General features: G+C 32.8%; 2 protein-coding genes across 6 annotated transcripts in view; one reads left to right on the plus strand and one right to left on the minus strand.

Annotated features, from left to right (window-relative positions):
- Window positions 1-20,175, plus strand: LOC116768864 (glucose transporter type 1-like). Of its 5 annotated transcripts, XM_032659710.2 has the most exons (3): window positions 52-236; window positions 424-618; window positions 17,831-20,175. In XM_032659710.2, the coding sequence occupies exons 2-3, from the start codon at window positions 579-581 to the stop codon at window positions 19,228-19,230; spliced, it is 1,440 nt and encodes a 479-aa protein (XP_032515601.1). In that variant the 5' UTR covers window positions 52-236; window positions 424-578; the 3' UTR covers window positions 19,231-20,175. The 5 variants fall into 5 exon arrangements, with proteins under 5 accessions (XP_032515604.1, XP_032515601.1, XP_032515602.1 ...); XM_032659713.2 differs by lacking the exon at window positions 424-618 and having other exon boundaries at window positions 1-86; XM_032659711.2 differs by lacking the exon at window positions 424-618 and having other exon boundaries at window positions 53-236.
- LOC116768863 (soluble guanylate cyclase 89Db-like) overlaps window positions 20,114-24,498 on the minus strand; it is an 8,593-nt gene continuing 4,208 nt past the window's right edge. The window contains exons 8-14 of the mRNA XM_032659709.2: window positions 23,896-24,062; window positions 23,249-23,525; window positions 22,884-23,027; window positions 22,391-22,514; window positions 21,505-21,614; window positions 20,943-21,032; window positions 20,114-20,342 (exon numbers count right to left, since the gene is read on the minus strand). Of these exons, the coding sequence (XP_032515600.2) occupies window positions 20,241-20,342; window positions 20,943-21,032; window positions 21,505-21,614; window positions 22,391-22,514; window positions 22,884-23,027; window positions 23,249-23,525; window positions 23,896-24,062 (1,014 nt within the window). The 3' untranslated portion in view covers window positions 20,114-20,240. The remainder of the gene's footprint in view (window positions 20,343-20,942; window positions 21,033-21,504; window positions 21,615-22,390; window positions 22,515-22,883; window positions 23,028-23,248; window positions 23,526-23,895; window positions 24,063-24,498) is intronic.

Raw genomic sequence — 24,498 nt, forward strand, 5'->3', positions numbered from 1 at the left:
GGCAAATATCACAATTGATTTTTACACTGTGGCGGTAGTAGGACATACTGATTTTTCGAGTCTGTGACGGTTCGGGTAAGCGCCCGGTAAGTCAGTGATCGTATAAGTACTTTATTGTTATTTTAAAGTAAAGATAAATGCTCGTGGTCAATTAGGGCAAATCATTTTTTAACAAGTGAAAACATCATGACTTCCATCCTAATTTTGGGCAAAGTCAAATAAATTTATCTAAGAAGGTAAGAAAAGTATTTTTTGTATATTCTTTAAATTACACTATTAATTATTAATTAATTTTCTAATAAAATATTAACGATCATGGTATAGTGTCTAAATATTCAATTACTTAGCATTCTTCTCTGCACCTTTTATTAATCTTGATTAAACGTCAATTTAGCAGATTGTTAAAAGGCAAATGTGTTTTAGTCTAGTGGGATACGAGTGAATGTTATTGAATAATCAAGTTATTGGTGAATTGATTCGTCAAGCCTGGTTATGATAATATAGTAGCAGTTTAATATTATTTGTTGATCGGAATCTGCGGTACATACGAAGCATATGTTTGGTAGTTCTTAATTAAAATGGCTAGCGACAACACAGCAGCCTTGCTACAGAGAACAGGTTTGGAATTAACTATTTAAAAACATATTTCACAATAGTTTTTATATAATTTCATTAAATATTTATGAGATTGTTAATATTACGCAATTTTAATTTTCAATTGTACGCATTTCTTTTTATTATTTTAATATTTATTCATATATTAATTCGCTTCTTCCCGACGTTATAAAGTGTGTGATATATTTTCATAAATATTTTACGATTCACTTCGTTGAAGTATTTAATAATGTATAATATTTGGATTTCACTCATTTAGAGCTTATAATTATTAAAATAAATAAATTTTGGAGTAGATTTTAGGATGAAACACGCTGCTTGATTACATTATGCACGTTTTTTTAATTCTACCGAGCACTTTCAATATTATTATGTATAAGTTTTAAATATTAAAATATAACGCCATCATCATGTAGTGACGATCATATTAAAAGTAATCACTTCAAGGTAACCGGATGCTAATAGGTATTATTTAAGTAAATTGTCGCCGTAACAAAAATGACTTGGTAGAATACACGCGATCATGTTAAAGTATGTGGATGTCATCTAGCGATTGAACGTGAACAGTATTTTGGCTGTATAATATAAACCGTTGCTATTTGTTTTAAATATGGAACGATAACTTAAAAAAAAATACTTTTGACAGTATTCGACGTTTAAAAGTTTATTTTATAAGTAAAAAAGATATCTGGTTTGCTTTATGTTGGATCAAAAAAATAAGTAACTTGCATATTTAAGCGCTTCAAAGAATTACTTAAGCTGATATTAGAACGTCCGATTTAAAAACGCGCTTATTTTTATCGACTTAAAAAGAAAGGTTATGTCTTTTTATATAAAAAGTTAAAATTTGTTTCACGATTCTGCATACAGATGACCACAAACCATTTTATTACTCATATTTAGTGTGCTTTAAACGATTGTTTTATTATAGTCCTAGGATTGATTAGTGTGGGAATTGTTCTATGTAAGATTGCAAGTAATGCTATTCAAATGATATAGGTTATATAATAGTGAGGAAAACCGTCTATATTGTTTTGCGATGTATGTGGATTATATTTATATACTAGTTTTTAACCGTGACTGCCTGTTTGCATCCGTTTTAGAATTAGAAAACCGGTCCGGGTTGACTGTGTTCCATCTTAGATGCAGTAAATACGCAGATTTTGAATTTCACAATTTTTTTTTCTTTTTCTATCGAACGGAATAAAACGCATTTTATGTCCGACTCCTGGTTCTAAACTACTTTCCTGCCAAATCCGTACAGCTGTTCTTAAGTTAAAAAAAGTTAACTAACACGATTTATATATATTTTAAATATGTTAGTCTAAATGTAATTCAGGTTCGAACCGTTCTCGTGTTTCTTTTAAACTAATATTGCTTAATTTTTCCTTTCAATCTATTCAGATCTCTGTTTATTTTTTTATGGTAATAAATATTCTGTTCAGTTTGTAAAAAATATCAATGATTGTGCAACACGAGACTGTTCTTCAGCGATGCAATTGTCGTTAATTGATTGCGACGACCCAATTCATTTGTTTTCACTAGCTTATCGTATTGCTTCGTCTGTCGTCTAATAAGGGCTGAACATCTAAAAAATACATTCTATATGCTAACATGTAACAATCAAGACATTTATTAAGTCTCAAATAAGTCCTCTAATACCGCTAATATGTGTGATCTTGGATCACATTCGTAACATATATGATTCTGAATAAAAACCATGAGAATGTCCGTTTTAAGTATGCTCACCATATTGCTTTGTGACAATACGAACAATTTTCCGTTTCTCATTAAATTAAATAATATGCGATAATAGTATGTGATAGTGACGTTCTTTATGTAGTCTGATAATAATGCAAATTTTTAAACATTAAGTTCGTGACGAGTACGCTTACTAAGGGTAATAATTTTCTATTAATGAATATCCGCTTTTTAAATCAAACCTAATTCAAAATAGTATATATAAATATAAATTTACAATGATATAGGAATTGATTAATGCTCTAACCTTCTCCATGTGAGAAGAGGCCTTTGCTCAGTAGTGGGTTCCGATAGACTGATGATGATGATGATGATAGGAATTACAGATGTGGCTTATGTTTATTAGCGTTTTCTATGATTAAACTGTTGTTACTGATTGGACAGTTCCAGTCAATAAATGTACGAAAATATAGTGTCATTTAATATTTATTATATATTATATTCTATACAAACATACATACATAATATGTATAGGATAATGAACCGGAAACCGTTGTTTTAGAGTGCAAAATAATTATGAACCTTATCTTTGTACTAATTAAATGTGATTTTACTTATTACATTATATGAAAAGATCACATTGGTACCTGCCAGGTTTCGAACCCGCGCCCTCACGTGTGAGAGGCGGGCCTTTAACCTCCAGGCCACCACGACTTTGCATTTATAGGTAAGCTGTATTGTACTTTCCTCGCCTAATCTTTAACGTGGTGTAAAGTTCATTGACAGCCGTTGAAAGGTTTCTTCTCACAATATATTTTAGACGTCTTTGTTTTGAGATTCACGTAACGTAACATTTAATGCTATTTAAGATTTTCGCGTGTAAACTTTGATCTCGTCTGTCCGCGATCACGGTTGCTGTAAAGGAACCGAAACGTCGGGATCATGTAGATATAAAATAATAAAAAACTTAGTTTCGTTGGTACATCGATTAGTTCGGTATTTTTTGCGTGACAATAAACAGAGTAATAGCCATCATACAAGTATATACTGTATGCGTAGTCCGAGTTCGAATCGTCATACTATATACGGAGCGTTAGCAGGTTTTCACTCACACGCCCTCACAAATTAGATGTAGTTTTAATGAAGTTTATTGAAGGATAGACCTATATTTTATATCTTCAAGTATATTCTAATATTGTCATGTTTCTGTATAGTCTTCAAATAAACATCTCGATGAAGGCTCGAAACGTAGCGTTTATTCGAATTTCCTAATTCCGTGTACAAAAATAACTTGTACTAAGGCAATAAACATTTATTTATCACTGTATATAAAGATCGATATTTAATATGTAGTTGGTTGATGGAAATAAAATTGTATTTAATATGCACACGATTTTCCTTGAATTTTATCATGTATAAGAATAATTATCTGACTTTGTACTAGGTGTTCTGATATTGAAATCTTTGATACGGACAAAAATCAAATATAATTACAAAATTTACGTTCCTGTGTTCGATTCAGGGCAAAACTATATACATAATTTATCTTACTATTAGAAAAATAAACTGTTATTTTGGAGAAAAGTATCGGAACTTTTTGCTCTGTAAACTCTTTGATTTTGTTTGTCTGCGCACATTCCTACTCTATTGATGGATTTGACAGTTAAGACTTAAACCGCGTAAATAAAATATATACAACTATACATATAATTATAGTTTTTTTCCGCTACTCCGTCCGCACGAACATCAGGTTTGTAATCTGAGACAAATGTATAGTGTTTTACTACGTTACAGGCTTTTAATTTTAAATAATCTATATTCTGACTGTAGCGCCATCTGCCGCGATGCGTTTGTGAGTCTAAACCATTTGGGTGCCACATAGTGCATACAAAAAATTTACTCAAATCGGTCCAGCCTTTTAGAAGGAGTTCAGTGACTGACACTTGTACAGTAGAATTATATTCATTTAGTATTTACCAACATAACAAAATCAGATTTTATTGTTACATTTATCGGTTCCTTAATGCATTTCGTGTGACCCCAAAATGTTTCTAAGTATTTAATATCCAAGACACGCGTGTTTGTGGCACACGAATTCCGAGCTTTCACCAAACGTTCCCTTGATTCCTTCATATAGAGCAAGTGAACGTGAATGTTATATTACGGTCTGGGATGGACAATTTTCATAGATTCATTAACTATCGAGCTATTGAACCATTGTTCAGATTAAATTACTATGAGTTCTGTTAAACACTTGGCTATTATTTTTACTATAGATAAAGGCGAAATAAAAAGTAAAAAGTTCTGAATATAGCTGCAATTCTTAAACTTCACTTATGATTCCCCTATCTGTACCACGAGTTCGCAATGTCAAATTACACAGTTACTTCAATATTTGCGATGCATATCCTTGATAAAGATACAGATAGTTTTTCACACTAAATACGAAGCGTTTCCCGTTACTCATTCAATAACAAAATTCATAACCTACGTTACTGCTAGTGTGAAGTTTTATGAATGAAGTACTGTTAACTATCCGTCTGAAGTCCATGTCTACTCTGACTAAAGATAAAGATTCCCCGAAAGCTTACGTCAAGAACACGGTCTTGAAAATAATTTTATCAAACAAATATCTTAAGACCTTTTATATTATTTTTAATAAAATGCTAATGCAATCCATAAGGCGGTTCTCATTTTCTTCCACGTTGCGACGCCATTCCTCGTTATCTGAGATCTGAGTATTCGACTGATATATTGAAAACTATATAATAATAGTTCATGAATCACCAGGACTTTTATTTGAATGATTTTTTTCTTTTAAATTCTGTATACTATATATTTTTTTTAAACAGGTTGTTACTTAGTAAAGACAGATTAAAATTTCAATTTTGTTTATTCGTTATAAAATAATCCTAGTAACATAATTAATGCGAATATCTGTGAGGATGTTTATTGTTCTGTAATCCAAAAAGTACTAAACGGATATCGTTAAAACTTTACAGTTATTTAGCTTAGAAATCAGTATAAGGAATGAGTCATCCCGGATTGCTTCAAAGTTTCTGGTGGATCACAGCCTATCATTTGACTGTAGATGTTGCTGACCGCTGTTTACCATAGCTATTGTTTAGCACCCTGTACAAACCCCTCTCGGATCTATTCCGAAATCCACGCGGACGAAGTCGCGGGCAACGACTAGTTCTTTTAAATGGAGTACCACTTTCTTAGAATTGTTTTGATAACAACATCACAATGTAATTTAAGATTAATTATAATAATAATAGTTCAACAAACTCATTGTTTTACTTTTATCGTAAGTAATTGTTAGTGTATATAAAAAAATATTTCATCTGCAAATCTTTGTGTGTGTACGCTTCGTGTGTGTATTTGGTAGTTTATTCGGAGCTTGTTATTCGTAAGAATGCCAAGCGACAAAAACGAATCAATTGTGTCGGAAAAACCAGACATAGCATAAGGGTGATTTGGGTCGATATTTATCAAGATAGGAGTCACATAGATTAAGTTTTGATGTACAATAAAATATATACGGATATATATATATTGGTATAACATATAAAGTTCCCGGTAAAATATTCCTCCACATTATTTTACGTGAAAAGTATACTAAAACATATGTGTATAATATATATGTGTAGAAAAGTAATATCTAAAATGTTATCTGTGAACTTGTGCTGCCATCTGTGATGGTTTAGTTAACGTCAAAACTACTTTAAATAAAAACGTTAGTTCTGTTCTGCACTAAATAGCGTTGTTTTATTATAGGTTATGGGCCCAGAAAATTAATGAAAAGTAGTGTTTTAACAAGTATTTCGTCACGGTACGAGTGTTAAAAAGACTGTTTCGACACGCGTTTACACTGTGTTGTGTAGATTGGCTGGACATTCGTGAAATAAAAGTATTTTATTCAGAATTACGATGGCGGCAAACTACTTGGTAAATGTACCCAAATTACGCGGGCGGGAAAATTACAGCGAGTGGAGCTTCGCGGCAGAGAATTTCCTAATCCTTGAAGGCATGAAACATTGTGTAAAGCCAGAAGGAGCTGTAGTAGGAGCTGCAGACGACGAGAAAACTCGAGCAAAATTGATTATGACAATCGACCCGTCTTTGTTTGTACATGTGAAAAGTGTAAGAACAACGAAAGAACTCTGGGATAAACTACAACAGTTATTCGATGACAACGGTTTTTCAAGAAGGATAAATCTGTTACGGAATCTAATTTCGATAAGATTGGAAAACTGCAGTTCAATGACGTCCTACGTGACTCAAATTATTGACACGGCTCAAAAATTAAGTGGCACGGGTTTTGAAATAAATGACCAGTGGACAGGCTCATTGTTATTAGCAGGATTGCCGGATCGATTTTCACCGATGATCATGGCAATTGAGCATTCAGGCATTAGCATAACGGCTGATTCTATCAAATCGAAATTGTTAGACATGGAGTCAACCATAGAGGAACGTGATGAAGTTGGCGGCGCGTTCGCAGCTCGTTCGAATTCTAAGTACAAGAAAAATAAAATGGCGTCAAGAAAAAATGTCAATGTTGGTAGCACTGCCGATACGTCAAAGTCAAACGTGACATGTTACAGATGTAAACAAAAAGGCCATTATAGAAATCAATGTACTAATAACGAAAATAACGCGTCGAACTTCAAGGAAAAACCCCGAATGCAGTCTAATGCGTTTAGTGCTGTGTTCCTGAGCGGGAATTTCAGTAAAAATGCATGGTATATTGACTCTGGAGCCAGTGTACACCTTACGGCAAAGGAAAGTTTGGTTATGAATGCGTCGTATGATCAGAAACAGGAAATTATCGTTGCGAACAGTGAAAAGTTGTCAGTTTTGTGTTCTGGCGATGTGAAAATTATAACTACAACTGGTGATATTGATTACGAAATTATGGTTGAAGACGTTTATTGTGTTCCAAGTCTGGCGACTAACTTGCTATCAGTCAGCCAACTCATAAGCAAAGGAAACAAGGTATCTTTTTCTGATAGTAGTTGCTCGGTATATAACAAAAATAATAAGTTAGTAGCAACAGCATTACTAGAAAATGGAGTGTACAAAGTAAACTTACAAAACCAGGAACATTTGGCTGCATCAGTTGTATCAGGTGTTACATGGCATCGCAGATTAGGACACATTAATAAAGACTACCTGAATCAGATGAAGACTGCAGTACAGGGTATGTCTTTTGATGAAAAAGTGGATATTGGTAAATCTTCATGTGATACATGTTGCGAAGGCAAACAGTGTCGGTTACCTTTCAAGAGTATCAATCAGAGAAGCAGTGACCTATTAGATATAGTCCATACAGATATCTGTGGGCCTATGGAAAATATATCCATAGGAGGATCCAAATACTTCTTGTTGTTTGTCGATGATTGTAGTCGAATGGTGTTTGTTTATTTTCTAAAACACAAGAATGAGGCTTTGAGGTGTTTCAAAGAATTCAAAGCCCAGGTGGAAAATCAAACTAAGAAGACAATCAAAGTATTAAGGAGTGATAATGGATTAGAATACTGTAATAAAGAGTTTGACAATCATTTAAAAGGTGCTGGCATAATACACCAAAAAAGTAATCTATACACACCGCAGCAAAATGGATTATGTGAGCGATTCAATCGTACTATTGTTGAAAAGGCAAGATGCTTACTCTTTGATGCCAACCTAGGGAAAGAATTCTGGGGTGAGGCTACTAACACGGCAGTATATCTACAGAATCGAAGCGTGGCTGCAGCATTGGGTAATAAGACACCGTATGAGATATGGACTGGCTGTCAGCCCGACATAAGCCATATCAGAATCTTCGGTAGTACTGCAATGGTCCATGTAGCTAAAGAGAAGCGCAAGAAATGGGACAAGAAGTCAGAAAAATGCATTCTCCTTGGATATCCAGAAAACATAAAGGGATACAGGCTGTATAACCCAGAAACAAAGAAAATATTGACTAGTAGAGATGTGGTTATAATAGAGCAGGAATCAAAATCTGAATGTCAGATGGAAGTTTCCTCTCAGAGTTTTGATTCAGTGGGGGAAGAAGAAGTTAATATAGATGAACCAAACTCGGAATCTGACCACACAGATAGCTCAGAGGACACATTTCTGGATGTGGTTGATGAGACATATAAACCTAGTGATTCTGAAGCTGAAGATATCCCGCAGATTAGACCTCAAAGACCTACACGAGAGAGGAAGCAACCAGACAGGTTCAAATGTTCAAATTTTTGTGCTGGTGAGAGCACATATGATGATGTGACAGGATTGTCTCTTCAGGATGCCTTAGCCGGACCTGAAAAAGAACAGTGGAAAATAGCTATGGCTGAAGAGTTACAAAGTTTCAAAGAGAATGATGCATGGGAGATTAGCAATCCTCCTCAAGATGTTAGAGTTGTAAAGTGCAAGTGGGTGTTACGTAAAAAATATGATTGTGATAATAACATTCGGTTTCGTGCGCGTTTAGTGGCGAAAGGTTTTTCACAAGTTCAAGGTGTGGACTATACTGACACTTTCTCACCTGTAGTGAGGCATACCACATTGCGGCTTTTATTTGCTCTGTCTGTTCAACTTAATCTTGATATAACACATCTTGATGTGACAACTGCTTTCTTGTATGGAATTCTTGAAGAAGACATTTATATACAAATACCTGAAGGTTCTTCTGAGAAAGTAGAGAAAGGTCAAGTTCTTAAATTAAAGAAATCTATGTATGGTTTAAAACAGTCTTCAAGAGTATGGTACAAGAGAGTAGAGGAATGTCTTTTAAAAATTGGCTTTGTTAAATCTAAGATAGAACCTTGTATGTTTTTGAAAACACAGGATAAGTTAAAAACTATTGTTACTCTGTATGTCGACGATTTCTTCATTTTTTCAAATGATATTATAGCTACTAAGCACTTAAAAGATGTTTTATCTGACAATTTTAAAATTAAAGATTTAGGTGAAATCAAGAAATGTCTTGGAGTAAATGTAAAAGTAAATAAATGTGAGAAAACAATATCAATAAGTCAGGAAGATTATATTGATCAGCTGTTACTTAAATTCAAAATGAGTCAATGTAAAACTGTTCAAACTCCAATGGAGACTAAGTTACATGCATCTAAAGATGAGAATAATGTAGATAAGTTATTGTTTCCTTATCAACAAATGATAGGTTCTTTAATGTATTTAGCGGTTCTTACAAGGCCAGACATTGCATTTGCAGTTAGCTTTTTAAGTCAATTTAATAATTCCTATACCAAACAGCATTGTTCATATGTAAAACGCATATTGCGATATTTAAAATTGACCAAACATTATGGTTTAAAATTTTCTGCAGATGGGAACTCTGTCATTGAAGGATTTGTAGATGCTGATTGGGGTGGGAACACTATTGATAGAAGATCCTACACGGGTTTCTGTTTCACTTTGTCAGGTTGTGTAATTTCTTGGGAGACAAAGAAACAGAAGACCGTGGCTTTATCAAGCAGTGAAGCCGAGTACATGGCTTTAACTGAAGCATGTAAGGAATCTCTTTATTTAAGAAATTTACAGTTTGAAATAACTAATAAGAAGTACACTATTGAATTATATAATGATAACCAGAGTGCATTAAAGTTAACTCAAAATCCAATCTTTCATAAGAGAAGCAAACACATTGACATACGTTATCATTTTTCTAGAGAATGTGTAAATAATAATATTGTGAATGTTAAATATTTACCATCAGCTGAGATGCCAGCTGACTTACTTACAAAGAGCTTGTGCTCTAATAAGCATTATTATTTATTGGATAAGTTGGGGGTTCAGCACATATGTTAAAGTTAATAATTGTTCATTATACTGATTTTTATCAATATAACATTGTTAGATATAGTGGGGGTGTAGAAAAGTAATATCTAAAATGTTATCTGTGAACTTGTGCTGCCATCTGTGATGGTTTAGTTAACGTCAAAACTACTTTAAATAAAAACGTTAGTTCTGTTCTGCACTAAATAGCGTTGTTTTATTATAATATGATTCTAGATTAAAAGTATTACTATTTTATATTTATTTGCTCACGTGGATTTTTAAGATAATATTGTAATTTTTTGTTTTAAATTTTAAATACGCATACTTATTGAGTGTTTTAGTTAATCACTCCTACTTAGGGTCAACTAAACCACCTATCGGAACAGGTCACTATGTTGATAAAATTATTATTAGATTTATATGAATTGAGGGGTTATACACGAAAAATATCCTAAAATCTGCTTACTAAATGCTAGCAGTTTCATCAAAATCTCGTTTGTCATTTTCGAATTATGACGTAATGGAAATTGTTATTGTTTTCGCGATTGTTTTAGTACTGCCATTAAATTTAATATGTTATACTTAAAGGTCTTTCGAACATTGGTCACGTGTCTCAAGGTTGGCAATGCATCCGCTCATGCTTTAGTCGCAGTAGGTTTAGTCCAAATAAGTGTTGTCATAGTACATGCAAAACGTCTCACGTTTATAATTCAATTACCTATATTTAAATGTAACTTGTATAAGCGATACGTAATATAATATGGTGTGTTTTATGAATGAACTTTCAACGCTTCGTATGTATTGTGTGGTACCAACTTGTACTAAGTCTAGCTAACAATATCGACTGTTAATTTGTAAGTAAATTAATAGATGTATCAATTAATTTATCCTAAAACACTAGAAGCAATTGTTTTAAATTACTGATATATATTTTTTATCTTTATTATAAAGCGGCCCTTATTACTCCTGTAGTCCTTAATATCGTCTCGGTCTTGTAATTTTATATTATTTAAGTATCATATAATTTTCATTTGAAGAATCTTGTTGATGTCTTGTGATTTGCAATCAGTGTGTTATAGCAGTATCTTTATCCTCAATAGACACATGGATGTCGCAAGTAGAATATATGTGTTAACTTAATGATATCATTTTAAAGATTATAAATTTTCGCCTGTTGATATTTTAGTTTTTGATTTCTGACGTTTTTGCTAATTTATTTCAACAGTGTTTGCATTTATGCTGTATAATTATACTTATATCAGGTGTGATTAATTTAATTTAATGTATAAGATTTTATTACATATTAAATTAGATAAGGTGGAAGCTATAAAAAAAACAACGATTAAAAACTATTACAGAATATTATATAGATAACGTATTTCCGTTATGGATTCTTGGCAATATTTTTTTGAAATTTTGATCATTGGTCGTCGTCTGCAATGTCGTTAATAAAAAAAAAAAACAAAAAGGATTGACTCCAGAACGATCTAAAGCTAACGAACTCATTATATCCAGGGAATTGAAGAACTTAAAGCTGGCAACCCTGACCAGTTTGAAGTAGTTCACCTTCTGCTTGTCAGTTGGTTCCGCTCCGCCGAGTGTGGCGCTACGTGTTTAAACCATAATGAAATAGTGTTCACTTACATACATTGTGAGTATAATATAAATTATGGTACCGTGAGATAAGGGGTTGGGGGTTGGCTGTCTAGTAAGTTGGGAACAGGGGGTTGGGGGTTGGATTTGTAGCAATTTATAAACAGATTAATCTAGACTGTGAACATGAGAATTGGCTTTAAAATTTGTGGATTTCATTTGTGACAATTTTAATTATTAATTAAAATTATAATAAGAGCTCATTCTATTATTTTCTGTATATTTTATTATATAGGTGCAGGTGTTTATTATGCAATTGAATTGCTATTCAAATTATTATAATAACATCCTGTATAACGTATTTTACTCTCGTTTTTATTGTACAGGTGTTACAGTGCTGATGATCTTCTAGATCGGTCATTGGAATTAGATTAGATAGTGTCCGCAAGTAGGTTTGACAGCTTGTCTTTAAAATATTTACATCTGTCCGTTCCAATATATTATATTTTATATCCATGTAAGTTGTTTTTTATGTGGTCTTTTCGCCATTGTTATATTATTTTTTCGAAATAAAACCGGTTTCCTCTTGTCGATAAACATACGATGTTTTTTAAAATTTTAATGTCAACTGGATTACATACAAATGAGACATTATTTCATTTCAAGTTTTTAAATGAAAATAAAATTAAAAATAGTCTTAGTTAGTCGTGATAAGTTGTGAAATTGTCATTTTTTGTTGTTTACATTGTCCGCGATATTGGATGTAGGTCGCAATCGGGTATTGTTAAGAGAAACTCTGTCAGAGGAAAGTGAAAATGCTGGTTCTAAACTGTCACAAAATTCTAGATATCTAGTTATATCTAGTATCTAGTATTTAATAGATATAAAATTTGCACAACTTAAACGGCGTAATGTATCTTTGTCTTAAATCTCGCTAAGGTTTTGTTGGTTGTTTTAAAAAGTGTCTTTTTTATTTAACCAACTAGTAAACTAAAGGTATTTTCACTAAAAAGGTATTTATATATATATTTATATATATATATACTTATATATATATGGACATGTTAAGACTTACTAAGTGTTTCTTATGTTTTTTAAATTCCATTAGGTTAAATTTGAGTATACGTAAATGATATCCAAATATATCAGATTTTAACCATTAATGATATTTTTATTAAATTTCTAATATTATAAAGAAAATACTTGAAATTCTTAATTAAACAACAATTTAAAAAAATCATATATCCACGTATAATTTGAACTCTATGCAAATGTTATAAAAACTATTTACTATCGAACAATTTATATTATAATGTGGACAATAAAATTTTCTGCGTTTTACTTTTTGTATTGACATAGAGTGTGTGTGTGTGTGTGTGTGTGTGTGTGTGTGTGTATATATAGCTTAAAAATTTATTTATAATATAAAATAAACTAACTGCAGTCATTATGCACACTTAAAAAAAAAAGAATTATTCATTATGAGTAAAGAAATTTGTTTCAATAAAATATTGAAATTCCTCTCATTTTTAGTCTCGGTCTAGACTTCTTAAAATGAATCTTAAAATGAATGAATAGACGTCGATAATAACAAAAAAAAAAAAATTCCTTCAATAATTTGTGTTAATTACATTTAAATGCCTCATATAAATATAATAGATCGATTTACGATATTTCTTATCCAAGCGTGACATTTATTTACGTATCGTTCGAAAATATAGAAATAATATGTGGCTTTGTTTGTTCGTTTCATAACAACTATTAGGAAATTAAATCGATTTTTTTGATTATCGTTATTAATTGATACAGCTTGTGATTTTGATCACTTGTATTAATTAATTAAGAAACATTTTATTCAATTTTATTTTATATATATATATGAAATTAAACACAACGTAATTTGTGAATGTTAGTTTCGAAGTCAAACTATTGTCATGTTAAAATGTTTCATAACTATCACATCGCAGACATACATATGTTAACATCATAATAGCGTTTAATCGAAGTTGGTCAAAATATCCAACGAATATTTAACTTAAGACACCACAGAGTAATTTACATAATAATACTATCTTTCATTGTATTAGAGTACTCTGTACAAACATTAAGCTGCTATCTCGAGTGATAATTTTATCTTATCGTCCGAAAGAAACAATCTTTCAAATTAGTATTCCACGTTTTAAATAATTTGGAAAATGTATGTACATTTGTTATAGATCTCTGTTCGTGGTATTTAATGGTAGTCGGAATTTTTGAAGGTGTTACTGCAGTGAACTGGTAGCTAAGGCTCAACGAGACGAGAATTACAATTATGTATGAATCGTACTTAAGTATTTGCAGAATTCTTTGAAATGAGTGACGCGTTCTAACTGTGACTGATTTCAAAAATCATTCACTTTACATACTTAAGTTATAGAATTAGTTACACACACACAGTCATGGACGTACACACACACACACACACACAAATATACATATATATAGTGATCTTATCGCAACTTGGTGTACTTGAAAAGATTTCTATTCACAGCTTTATTTTGAATAAGGTAACAATACAGATTATATAATTTGGTAGGTCAACAAAATTTTTATACCAACGTGACTTCATTCATAGCATAGAAATGTGTTATTTATATACTACAATAGTTGTTATTTGATCGTCCTGAGTCACGTGAACGCGGTTTTATTGCGGTAAATATTTACTGATGACTGTAATGCAGTCTTGAATGACTGTTTTTCTTTATGCTAAAGGGTCAACCGAGCAGAGCCTACCTGATGGAGGTAGTGCTGTCGCCCTTGGACATCCGCAACATAGATTTGCGTATGTGTTGCCACCCTCGATTAGGGAAAGGGGGGGAGGAAACAGTGGGAAAGGGAGGGAAAAGGGAAAGGGTAGGAAAGGGTGGGAAAAGGGAAAGGACAACCGGCTCTCTCACTCATCGGACGAAACTTAGCCATTAAAGGCTACTTCACGCCGATCTTTTGTGAGGGGGTGGTCCTTCCCCGGTCGAGTTAGCCCATATTCGATCTGTAGTTACATGACTGTGTGCATGTTTTAAAAAGTGCCTTTCCATACTAATATTGTATAGAAATTGAGTGAGACGAATATAATATTTGTTTTATGTGCATAATGTTTTCTACAATAAATTTCAATCCAGTTAAATCGGTTAAATTAAACTATGTTGTGTTATATTTAACTTATAGTGCGCAGTCTGTCTTCTGGAGTCAGTCTTCTTCAGCTTTATATATTTATTTATTTATGTACCGAAAGAAGTAGTCATAACAAAATTTAAAGAAGAAATGTCATGCATTAAAGATAATTTATCTCTTAACAGATAAAAGAAATAAGAGCAGAAATTATTGTGCAGACACAAAAAACAAAAGACGGAACGAAAAGGTATACTTATATTTGCAATAAAAAATAAACGCGTAAATTAATTCTATCGTTTATAATAATATGGATGTGGAATAAATTCTAAAACAAACATTATTTGTCTTCGAAGTTTTAACCGACTGTAGCGATGCTCTGTATATATTTATTTAGATGTATGTACTTATAATAATTTAAATTCATTGTCACCCTATATTATGTTAATGAGCTCTAAATAATTTGATAAGACCCAGATATAGAAGTAATAAATAGCTTCTAACGACTGAAATGTACACAATACAAAGACTAGTTATTGATTGATATAGAGTTTTTATTGATACCTAGCGTACTTTCACCAGATGAAAATCATTTCGGACAGAGTTAATAGTATTTTTTAATGTATACATATATACTTATTGTACAGCGGTTTATCGATTTCTATATAAGGAAGTAGATTTTTTCACTGTATTACACCAACTACCTTCAACTATTGATTTTTTCGATGTAACAAACGGATGTAATTTAAAAAAAAACACATTTAATAAATCTATTATATAAAAATAATGAAAAAAATATTATTACAATGATCGCAATCAGCATATTCTTTTGACGGTTTTTATATAATCAGGAAATACATCAGATTGTTATCAGTGCTGATAACTAAATATCACCATTTGACAATTTATTACCTAGCTCTGATACTGGACATTGTTTCATAGTAGTGTGACGTCTCGACAAACGTAAGTTGTGATTTAAGTTTCGATAGCTCATAATAGACACGTTCCATACTCATTATCATTAACATTATTGGGATAAAATATTTTTTATTATCGTTAAAAAAAAAGAAAATTATTTTCGTGGGATTAAGCTCTGATTTTTAAATAATTGGCCTCACGTTACGCTATCTCCCGAGTTATGTCACACTAGCTTAAGTCAGCAAATTCGCTCTTATAGTTTCTTAACAGCAAAACTGTACGTTTCAGTTACTATACTTAATATATTAGCCATTTAACGAGTGAGATTGAAAATAGATATACATCTGTTTTGAATATACATATTTATATTTTTTCTAACAGCAAAGTTCCATTAATAATCGTTCAGACATCTAAAGACTAATATAATCAGACCTAAGATTTTCGCGGGAATTCATTTAAATATTTGTCGGATTATACTACGCGTATTTTATTATTGAAAAAAAAAACTACATATGGCAGACTAGATGACATCTCGTCTGCCCGTGATCACAGTTGCTCTTAAGACTATCGTAGAATGAGATAGACGACACACGTGCAAAGTGACAGACAATATTCTACTAGGTTGGTTAAAAAAAAAAACAAAAGTGTAAAGAGTTGAACCATAGACAAACGATTAAATTATTATGAAGGCTTTATGTTAAAATGTCACTGCGAATATAACACTCTAATTATAAACGAAATATGTTGTCTGTTATTCCTCTGAAGCGATGTTTTCTTTATATTTAAAATGTATCCTAAGACAATTAATTTAATTGCGTATTTACTATTGTTTAACATTCATAACTTACTTTGTCAAGAAATATTTACATTGCAATTGTGAATTAAAAAACACTCCATTTAGACAAAACTATTTGTCGTTGGGAAAAATTGAGTAGTGCCATGTGCCTTAGTCTAAATATTTTAAATATCTAGTACTGGTCTTATAAGTTTTGATGGGACATGTCTTAGGCTATATTTTTGCGCAAAATCCTTTTTGGTCGTTAGTTCGTTCCTACGAACTCGGGATCTTTCTTTTCTTCTTCTTGAACTTCCACTATGGATGCTAGTTCTGTAACCACTATACCAGACGCCTCTACATGTTTACATTTCCTCATGCATTTATTAAAGAACCAAATAATCTTATATTTATATCAATAGTTTTATGAAACGAATATAATAAATGTGTGTGTCTGTCTGTGGCATCGTAGCTCTGAAACGGCTCTAAAGATTTAATTATTTGAAACTAGTTCTCTTGCGAAGTTTCTCAATGAAGTTTGATTTATATCGGTCCAGCAGTGTAAATGTAGTAGCTCTTTTCCAAAATGATGTATGTCAGTTTTGGCGTATTCATTCGATTAAGTGCTTCACGTGTGTAAGCATTGAGTGATAATGAATTCGTAAGCATTTTCTTAATTTAATAAAATATTACGTATCAAATTATACGAGTAATATTCTATTTGGTCCTTAACGAATCAAACAATTTGCTTTAAATTTAAGATTTTTGTGAATAAACGTTTAAAAAATATATATTTTCGGATATAGTACGACATTTATAACATTTTCCTCGACAACCGCTTCATGTAAAAATACTATAAATACCGAAAACGATCTTGGTTTGTGTTTATAAATAGGAATTATTATTCATGATATGTAATATAGTATTGGATACGAAAATTCAATTTGTTTGGGTGTCGTCTTTCATTGTTATTTAAAATATTTTTATAAAGAAAATATGTTATTACCATAAATTATTCACAATGAAAACAACATTGAAGCAAAAAGATTGAGGTTAACTTAAACGATTGACTTGAGGTTGTTTTACATGAAGTAATTAAAAAAAAATACTTTTGATTTAAATAAGTTTGATATTTTTTTATATAAAATCATTTATCTCTTCGTTATGAGTAGCTCATATAGCATACAATCTTGACAGTGTTGAGATCGTGTCAATGGTTTGATAAGAGTGTGTATAAAACGCACTGCATTTGTAGGTATATGGGTTAATATTTTGGTAATGTAATTTCAGAGTCGGTGCCTCGTCCCAAGATGTCAGGAGGAACGACGGGTCCACTGCTGGTTGCAGTGTTTGCAGCTGTACTGGGCATGCTTCAGTTCGGCTTCAACACCGGAGTCATCAACGCGCCGAGGTCGTTCATAGAGAACTTCATCAAGGAGAACTATGAGGTCAACTCGGAAACCATGTTTGGGGTTATTGTTAGTATTTTCGCCATCGGTGGAATGATTGGCTGTCCTCTGGCCAGTTGGGTGGCTGATACCCGGGGGCGTAAATTCGCGTTAATGGTGAATGCCGCATTTGGAGTCGTTGGCGCTGTTCTGATGGGCTTCAGTAAGATGTCTACATCACTAGCAATGCTGATCATTGGCAGATTTCTGATTGGTATCAATTGTGGATTTGCTACGACCGCTTCGCCGACTTACGTGTCAGAGATCGCGCCAATTAGATTGCGAGGTGCCTTTGGTACTGTTAACCAATTGGCTGTGGCGCTCGGTTTGACCTTAGGACAGGTTTTGGGTATTGATGTGATTTTGGGGAGCGATGAAGGTTGGCCCTGGCTCCTGGGACTCGCGATCGTCCCATCAACGATACAATTCTTCATGCTGATCCTGGCTCCGGAGTCGCCTCGCTATCTTCTTCTCGTTCAAAGAGATGAAGAACAAACCAGAAAAGTGTTGTCCAATCTCCGTGGGACTTCCGACATAAATGATGAAATCAAGGACATGCACGACGAAGACCACGCCGAGAAACAGGAACAGAAATTCTCGATCGCTGATCTGATACGCATCAAGTTCTTACGTACACCTATGATCATTGGTATAGTGATGCATCTCTCTCAGCAGCTGGGAGGCATAAATGCGGTGTTGTACTATTCGTCGTCTATCTTTATCAAAACGGGATTGAGCGACGGGGATGCAAGATTGGCGTCGATAGGTGTTGGGAGTATGTTGTTCATAATGGCCTTAGTGTCTATACCTTTGATGGACCGCCTCGGCAGACGGACGCTCCAGCTGGTGGGTCTGGGTGGCATGACAGTTTTCTCTGTGCTGATGACGATAGCTTTCTTTACGTACGAGAACAATACAACGATGAGTATATTTGCGGTTATATTTACGTTGTTGTACGTCGGGTTCTTCGGCGTCGGACCGAGCTCTATACCTTGGATGATCCTGTCCGAGCTGTTCAGCCAGGGCGCTAGGAGTGCCGCTGTTAGTGTTGGCGCCCTCGTCAACTGGTTAGCGAACTTCATAGTCGGCCTGACCTTTATACCTCTATCAGATGCTTTAGGCAACTTCGTTTTCTTGCCGTTCACTGTATTATTGATATTCTTCTTTGCGTTCACGTATTTCAAGTTACCGGAGACCAAAAACAGGACGATCGAAGAGGTGACAGCTATATTTAAGAAGTAACAAAAATTCGATAGACTTAAGACACATTCCCGTATAATAAGTACCTAAAAGTATTGCAATAAGGTGTAACAAATATAGTGATGGATGCCGTAATGTTTTCGTTTTGAAGATTTTTCACGACACTAATATTTATTCTTCGGGTACGCCTGTCTCCGTAACTTTATATTAGGAAGACTGAAAATCAATGTACGTTAATATATTTATACATAATTCTATAAACGATGTACTTATCTTTAAATCAAATATATATGTATATATATATATTTAACTGTTAGTTATTTTTTAAATCATCTTCATTGTTTCGTATGATCTGTTGTAAAGCAGTGCCTTAGCTTTGTTCGTCTCCCAATACCGATGTTGATATTAAGTTTTTTCATATATATAAAGTTATTTTTTCCGATCATTATCACCGTCCTAGTATTTTAGTGCCAACACTATGATAGTTGAACTATATACGATAGTTTAGCGATTTGCACAACTAGTACCGATTATTAAGGGACACGTGTTAATTTTTGTGAAAGTTCTAAAAAGGTTATAAATACGTGATTTTGATGTGATTTTTTTTTCTTGTCAATGTAATTCAAGTTAATTTCTAACTGGACACCAGTTCGTGTACGTCGTTGCTCAAATACTTTTAAATTTTTCACTTTAAATCTTATTCTTTACTATCGATTCAAAAAAAATTATGAAATAATAAATATTATAATCGAATTAATTGTTTTTATTGTATATTTTTATTCACAATGTATTTTATTTCTTATTCCGTTACCGTTTGTCTTTATTAAACATATATAATTCTGTAAGAACGTAAAGTCTATTTAAGTTATCGTGTTACAGTTATATTTTGCACTATATTATAAGGAATGTAAATAAAATAATGTAATACAAGTTAAATATAAAAACGAATTTAATTATCTGTTGATATTAAACTACTGTATAGTATTACTCTGTGGTTTTATTTATATAATCTGTGGAAGCATTCGACTGTTCGTATTACAATGAAGCTTTTATTAATTTTCTCCGCAAAGAGTTGAGAATAGCTGCAAAGCCTCCATCTGGTCCTCTTCCTCCACTTCTCCTTCCAACCAGAAGGTTTCCATCATGCCTTTACCCTGGAAAACAACTCGTTTATAAGGAATTTCTAAAAAATGAGACATTCATGTAAAAAAAAATCTCGAAAAGAAACGAAACTCACAAGAAAATACAGCTTTGAATTCACTTTCAAAACTTCTGAGCGACCGGAGAAAACTTAGATAATATCAAACTACTACAGTGAACCTAAATGAGTTACTTAAGTTATCTACTTACTGGAAGAAAGAACACTATTCGTTTGTTGAAAGAAATTCAGAATAATTGTAGAACATTCTAGAAAGTTCGTAATGAGTTTTGGTAGGAAAATCAATTTGATTTTCAAATCTCGTACGAAATTTAAAACTTAATTGCGTAATACAAAACAGTATTTGAACCAGCCGGTTCGTGTCGGCCATGTTTATAGTTGGTTAGTTTGCGACGCTGTTATTACGACTTAAAGAATATATGTTTTATAAAAATCAATTCGACACGCTTCGGTGTTTACCTTAATAGGTGTTTTTAATAAGGTTTTATTAGTGCATGATTGATCACATAACTTTTTTTTTATATGTTTATTACGATTCATGCTACGTCAGCCGTATTTTGTTTGTCTTCAGTTATATAATGTATAACTTTCTCACCTTAACTTTAATGAGTCCACGTCTTCGTAGCCTGAACTTGCCGGCTGGAAGCTCTGCTGCCGTTTTTGCAGATATTTGAATGCGACTTGGCTGTTAAGAATGGAGTAAAAAATATCCATAAGTTAATGAGTATATATATATATGTGTACATATATATATTATTTACAAATTCGTTGTTGACGCCAGCATTGCTGACGTCACTAATGTCACTTCTTGTTTTAAAATGAAACTTCAGTTCTTCTAATTGTTGTATTTCTCGAAGTTTCTTTATAGTCACATTCTTCAAAGGTTCGCACTCACTGAACTCTGCTGTAGTGCTTCCAGACGTCGTATTTATACCAAAATTCAAACATAGTTCTATTCTCTTTTTAAACAGTCTTCGATTTCGTTTTACTTTTAACCATAATTATAATTACCAATAAGGTTTTAATAGTTGATGACAGCCACAATTTATTGTTATGTTGCATTCGTCATTAATGCTGATATATTAGTTTGCTTAATAGAACTTATTTTGCTGCTAGCTTTGGAACAGATAAATTTGTGTTTGAGAGTTACCACCTACCTCACTGGTAGTCTGCATTCTGCTGGCTGTATTGACAGTGTCACCGACGAGACAATACCGCGGCTGACGAAGCCCTAGGACTCCAGCCACGCACGGGCCCGAGTGGATCCCTTATACATATCACGAAAACATTGATAAATACTGCTCCAATGTATACGAACTAAAATAGCATCATACCTCAAGCTATACGTGAATAATTCACTTAGCACTGAGACTGGGACCAGCTAACCCAAACCAATTTATACACTGATAAGATCAATTATTATTTTATCTTTAAAATAACAAATCGATATACTATTATAAAAAATTGTACAAGAGTCGCAAAATATTTATGTATAAAATATATAATGTTATATATTTTTTTGTATATGGTTATTAGATAATCAATTTGTATAGCAAATACAGTCATGATAAGAATAGAATTTTTGTTAGAATTACTTAGTTGGAAAAATAATACAAGCACGGCCAGCTCGAATGAAGAAATTGAATGGGCTGTACGGAGTTAAGAAGCTGAGTTTGATGAATACTATGCGTTTTTTTTATTATATATATCTACATAATCCCAAAGTTTCGGTTTTTTACGGTTTACAGCAACCGTAATCACGGGTAGACGAGATGAACCTTTCATTATAGATAATAAAACAAAGCGTAGTATCCAAAAAAAATTAATTTCATTTAAATGTGTGTACACTCGAATATCATATTATAATGATCAAAATTTTGAAAGTTGAATAAAATTTATGGAATATCAGTAAATGATCATTATAAAAATATTCTTTTATAATGTCACATGTAACTTAAATATTTGTTTGGTGAATACTTTATTATACAACCTTGAAAATTTTCAAAGATGATGAAAATTTTACAAAAAAAAATGATTGCTTACCAATGGTGAGGACAGGCAGGGCTCGTGACACTGCTAGGGCTGCGCTGGCCGCAGCGGCCGCGTGTCCACGACGTCTCTCCGGAGCACCCGAGACTACCATGTACACCGTGCCCACCGTCTCCACCTACATTATATGTACATAGCCTTACAACAAATTTATTTACAGTTATGATGACAAGAAAAAGATTAAAACTTCGATTTTATTGTCACAAATTGTTCAGAAATTTTCACTGCATTTCGGAAATAAAAAATGAACAAAAATTTGTTTCCTCAGACATAATTCAGTACCAAGCATATTTCATTTGAAATGTAAAGATTTTTTTAAATGTAACTATAATGTATATACATATATATTTATTTATAAATAAGTCACATACAATGAAAATGTTTCGGTCATTACGAGTTACAATTACACCTCGTTTAGAACATTGATGTGTATGATTTTAAATAATTTGTTTTAATTTGTAATTACATTACACCATAAGAAACATACCTTATATACGCGATGGCTGTCCAGCAATCTGTCTATTCTGGAGTAAACGTCATTCATGTACCCCACGGTGTGCATGACGTCCGCTCGTGTACCAGCCTCAGTTACAGGAATACCGCAGAACATTATGGTAACGCAGTCGAATTTCTAGAAGGTAACACATATTATCAGTCTCCTCAGAACAGCGCTGGTCTTATTTACGACCGTCTTCTTAACATCTTTCTTTGCTTCGACGTGATAAAATTTTTCAATATCCCTACTAGTTTTGTTTAGTTTTGAAGTAACATTAAAACCTTTTATAATGCATGAAAGCTAATATGAGATCTTGTTTCGAATCTACAAGTAGGAGGTGTCATTTTTTTAACTACCTGACAAGCAGCCATCGGTGATTTTCCCGCACGTAAATGGTCAGCGATAGCTTTAGGTATCATTGAATACAATAGCTGGTCACCTCTCTTCTTCCACTGGTCTAGGAGTCTACATGATTTTTCCAACGTAAGACTTCTACTTTCAGCTTTTTCGAAAAGCAGTTCAAGACGGGATAGATGCTGCCAACCCTGTAAGAGCATTTCCTTGGAGAGACCGTGCCCATTCATATCAGCCAAGTACAAACCAGCCTGACGAAGTTCTTCCAAATCATTGAATCTGAAACAATTTGACGTAATATACGAATTTTATATGTTCTATAAATTATCAAAAACTATTTCTATTGATAGTGGATATTTTGTAAAGAGGATGGCTCAAATACGATAGATTACATAACTAGCAATTATCTAGAAACTAGAAGATCAGTATTTAGTAGTAACTGCGTTTGTTTAATGAGTTACAGTGTCTTGTAATCCTATTATTCTTCCTGTTTTCTAAATGCCAACAGACTAGACAATAACTAAAATATATCTTACAATAAGATTTTTTATTTTTGGTGTCAATATTCCTATAAATATAAGTTCGACCGTCTCTACTTTCTCGGATACCTTTATTCACCTTATTGTATAAAATAACAATCAATACTGACATGGGGCTACACAAAAATATCAAAGCGTCGATTTCTTCCAGTAGATATATAGGACCCTTAAGCAGAACAGCTCTCGCGCCCTGAGACCCTCGCCGAGAATCAGTTATCACACGGGCTCGCCAACGCATCAGTTCCAACTCAAATAACATGTTCTGCATACATACAACCTGGAATGATATTAGTAATACCAGTTTTTTTCATTTTAAAAACCTATATACGGATATAAACAACTATTCGCCTATAACAAAACCAATAGCAATATCATTTTCAATTATCATTAGACACTCTTGGGACGGGCGTGCGCTTGATGTCACGCTTGCAAAAGCTACGAAGATACCTACGTAACATACACTTTACCTCTATTCGCTTACACATTAATGTGTTAGTATATAAGTTAATATTCTTTCTACCAAAAGTAACTATTAGTATATTAGTTTTGAAGTAAAAATTAGGCATAGAAGACTTGAAAGTTGTACGAAATGAAGTGCATATAATGTAATGTCACCTATTAATTAATAATACAGTTCTTGCAGCAGACTATTTCGAGTATTATAATCTTTTTCATTCTTTATTCACTTCAATTAAGGGATTTTTTTACGCGCT

This window comes from Danaus plexippus, chromosome 5, assembly GCF_018135715.1.
Source record: "Danaus plexippus chromosome 5, MEX_DaPlex, whole genome shotgun sequence".
In the NCBI taxonomy this organism is placed as follows: domain Eukaryota; kingdom Metazoa; phylum Arthropoda; class Insecta; order Lepidoptera; family Nymphalidae; genus Danaus; species Danaus plexippus.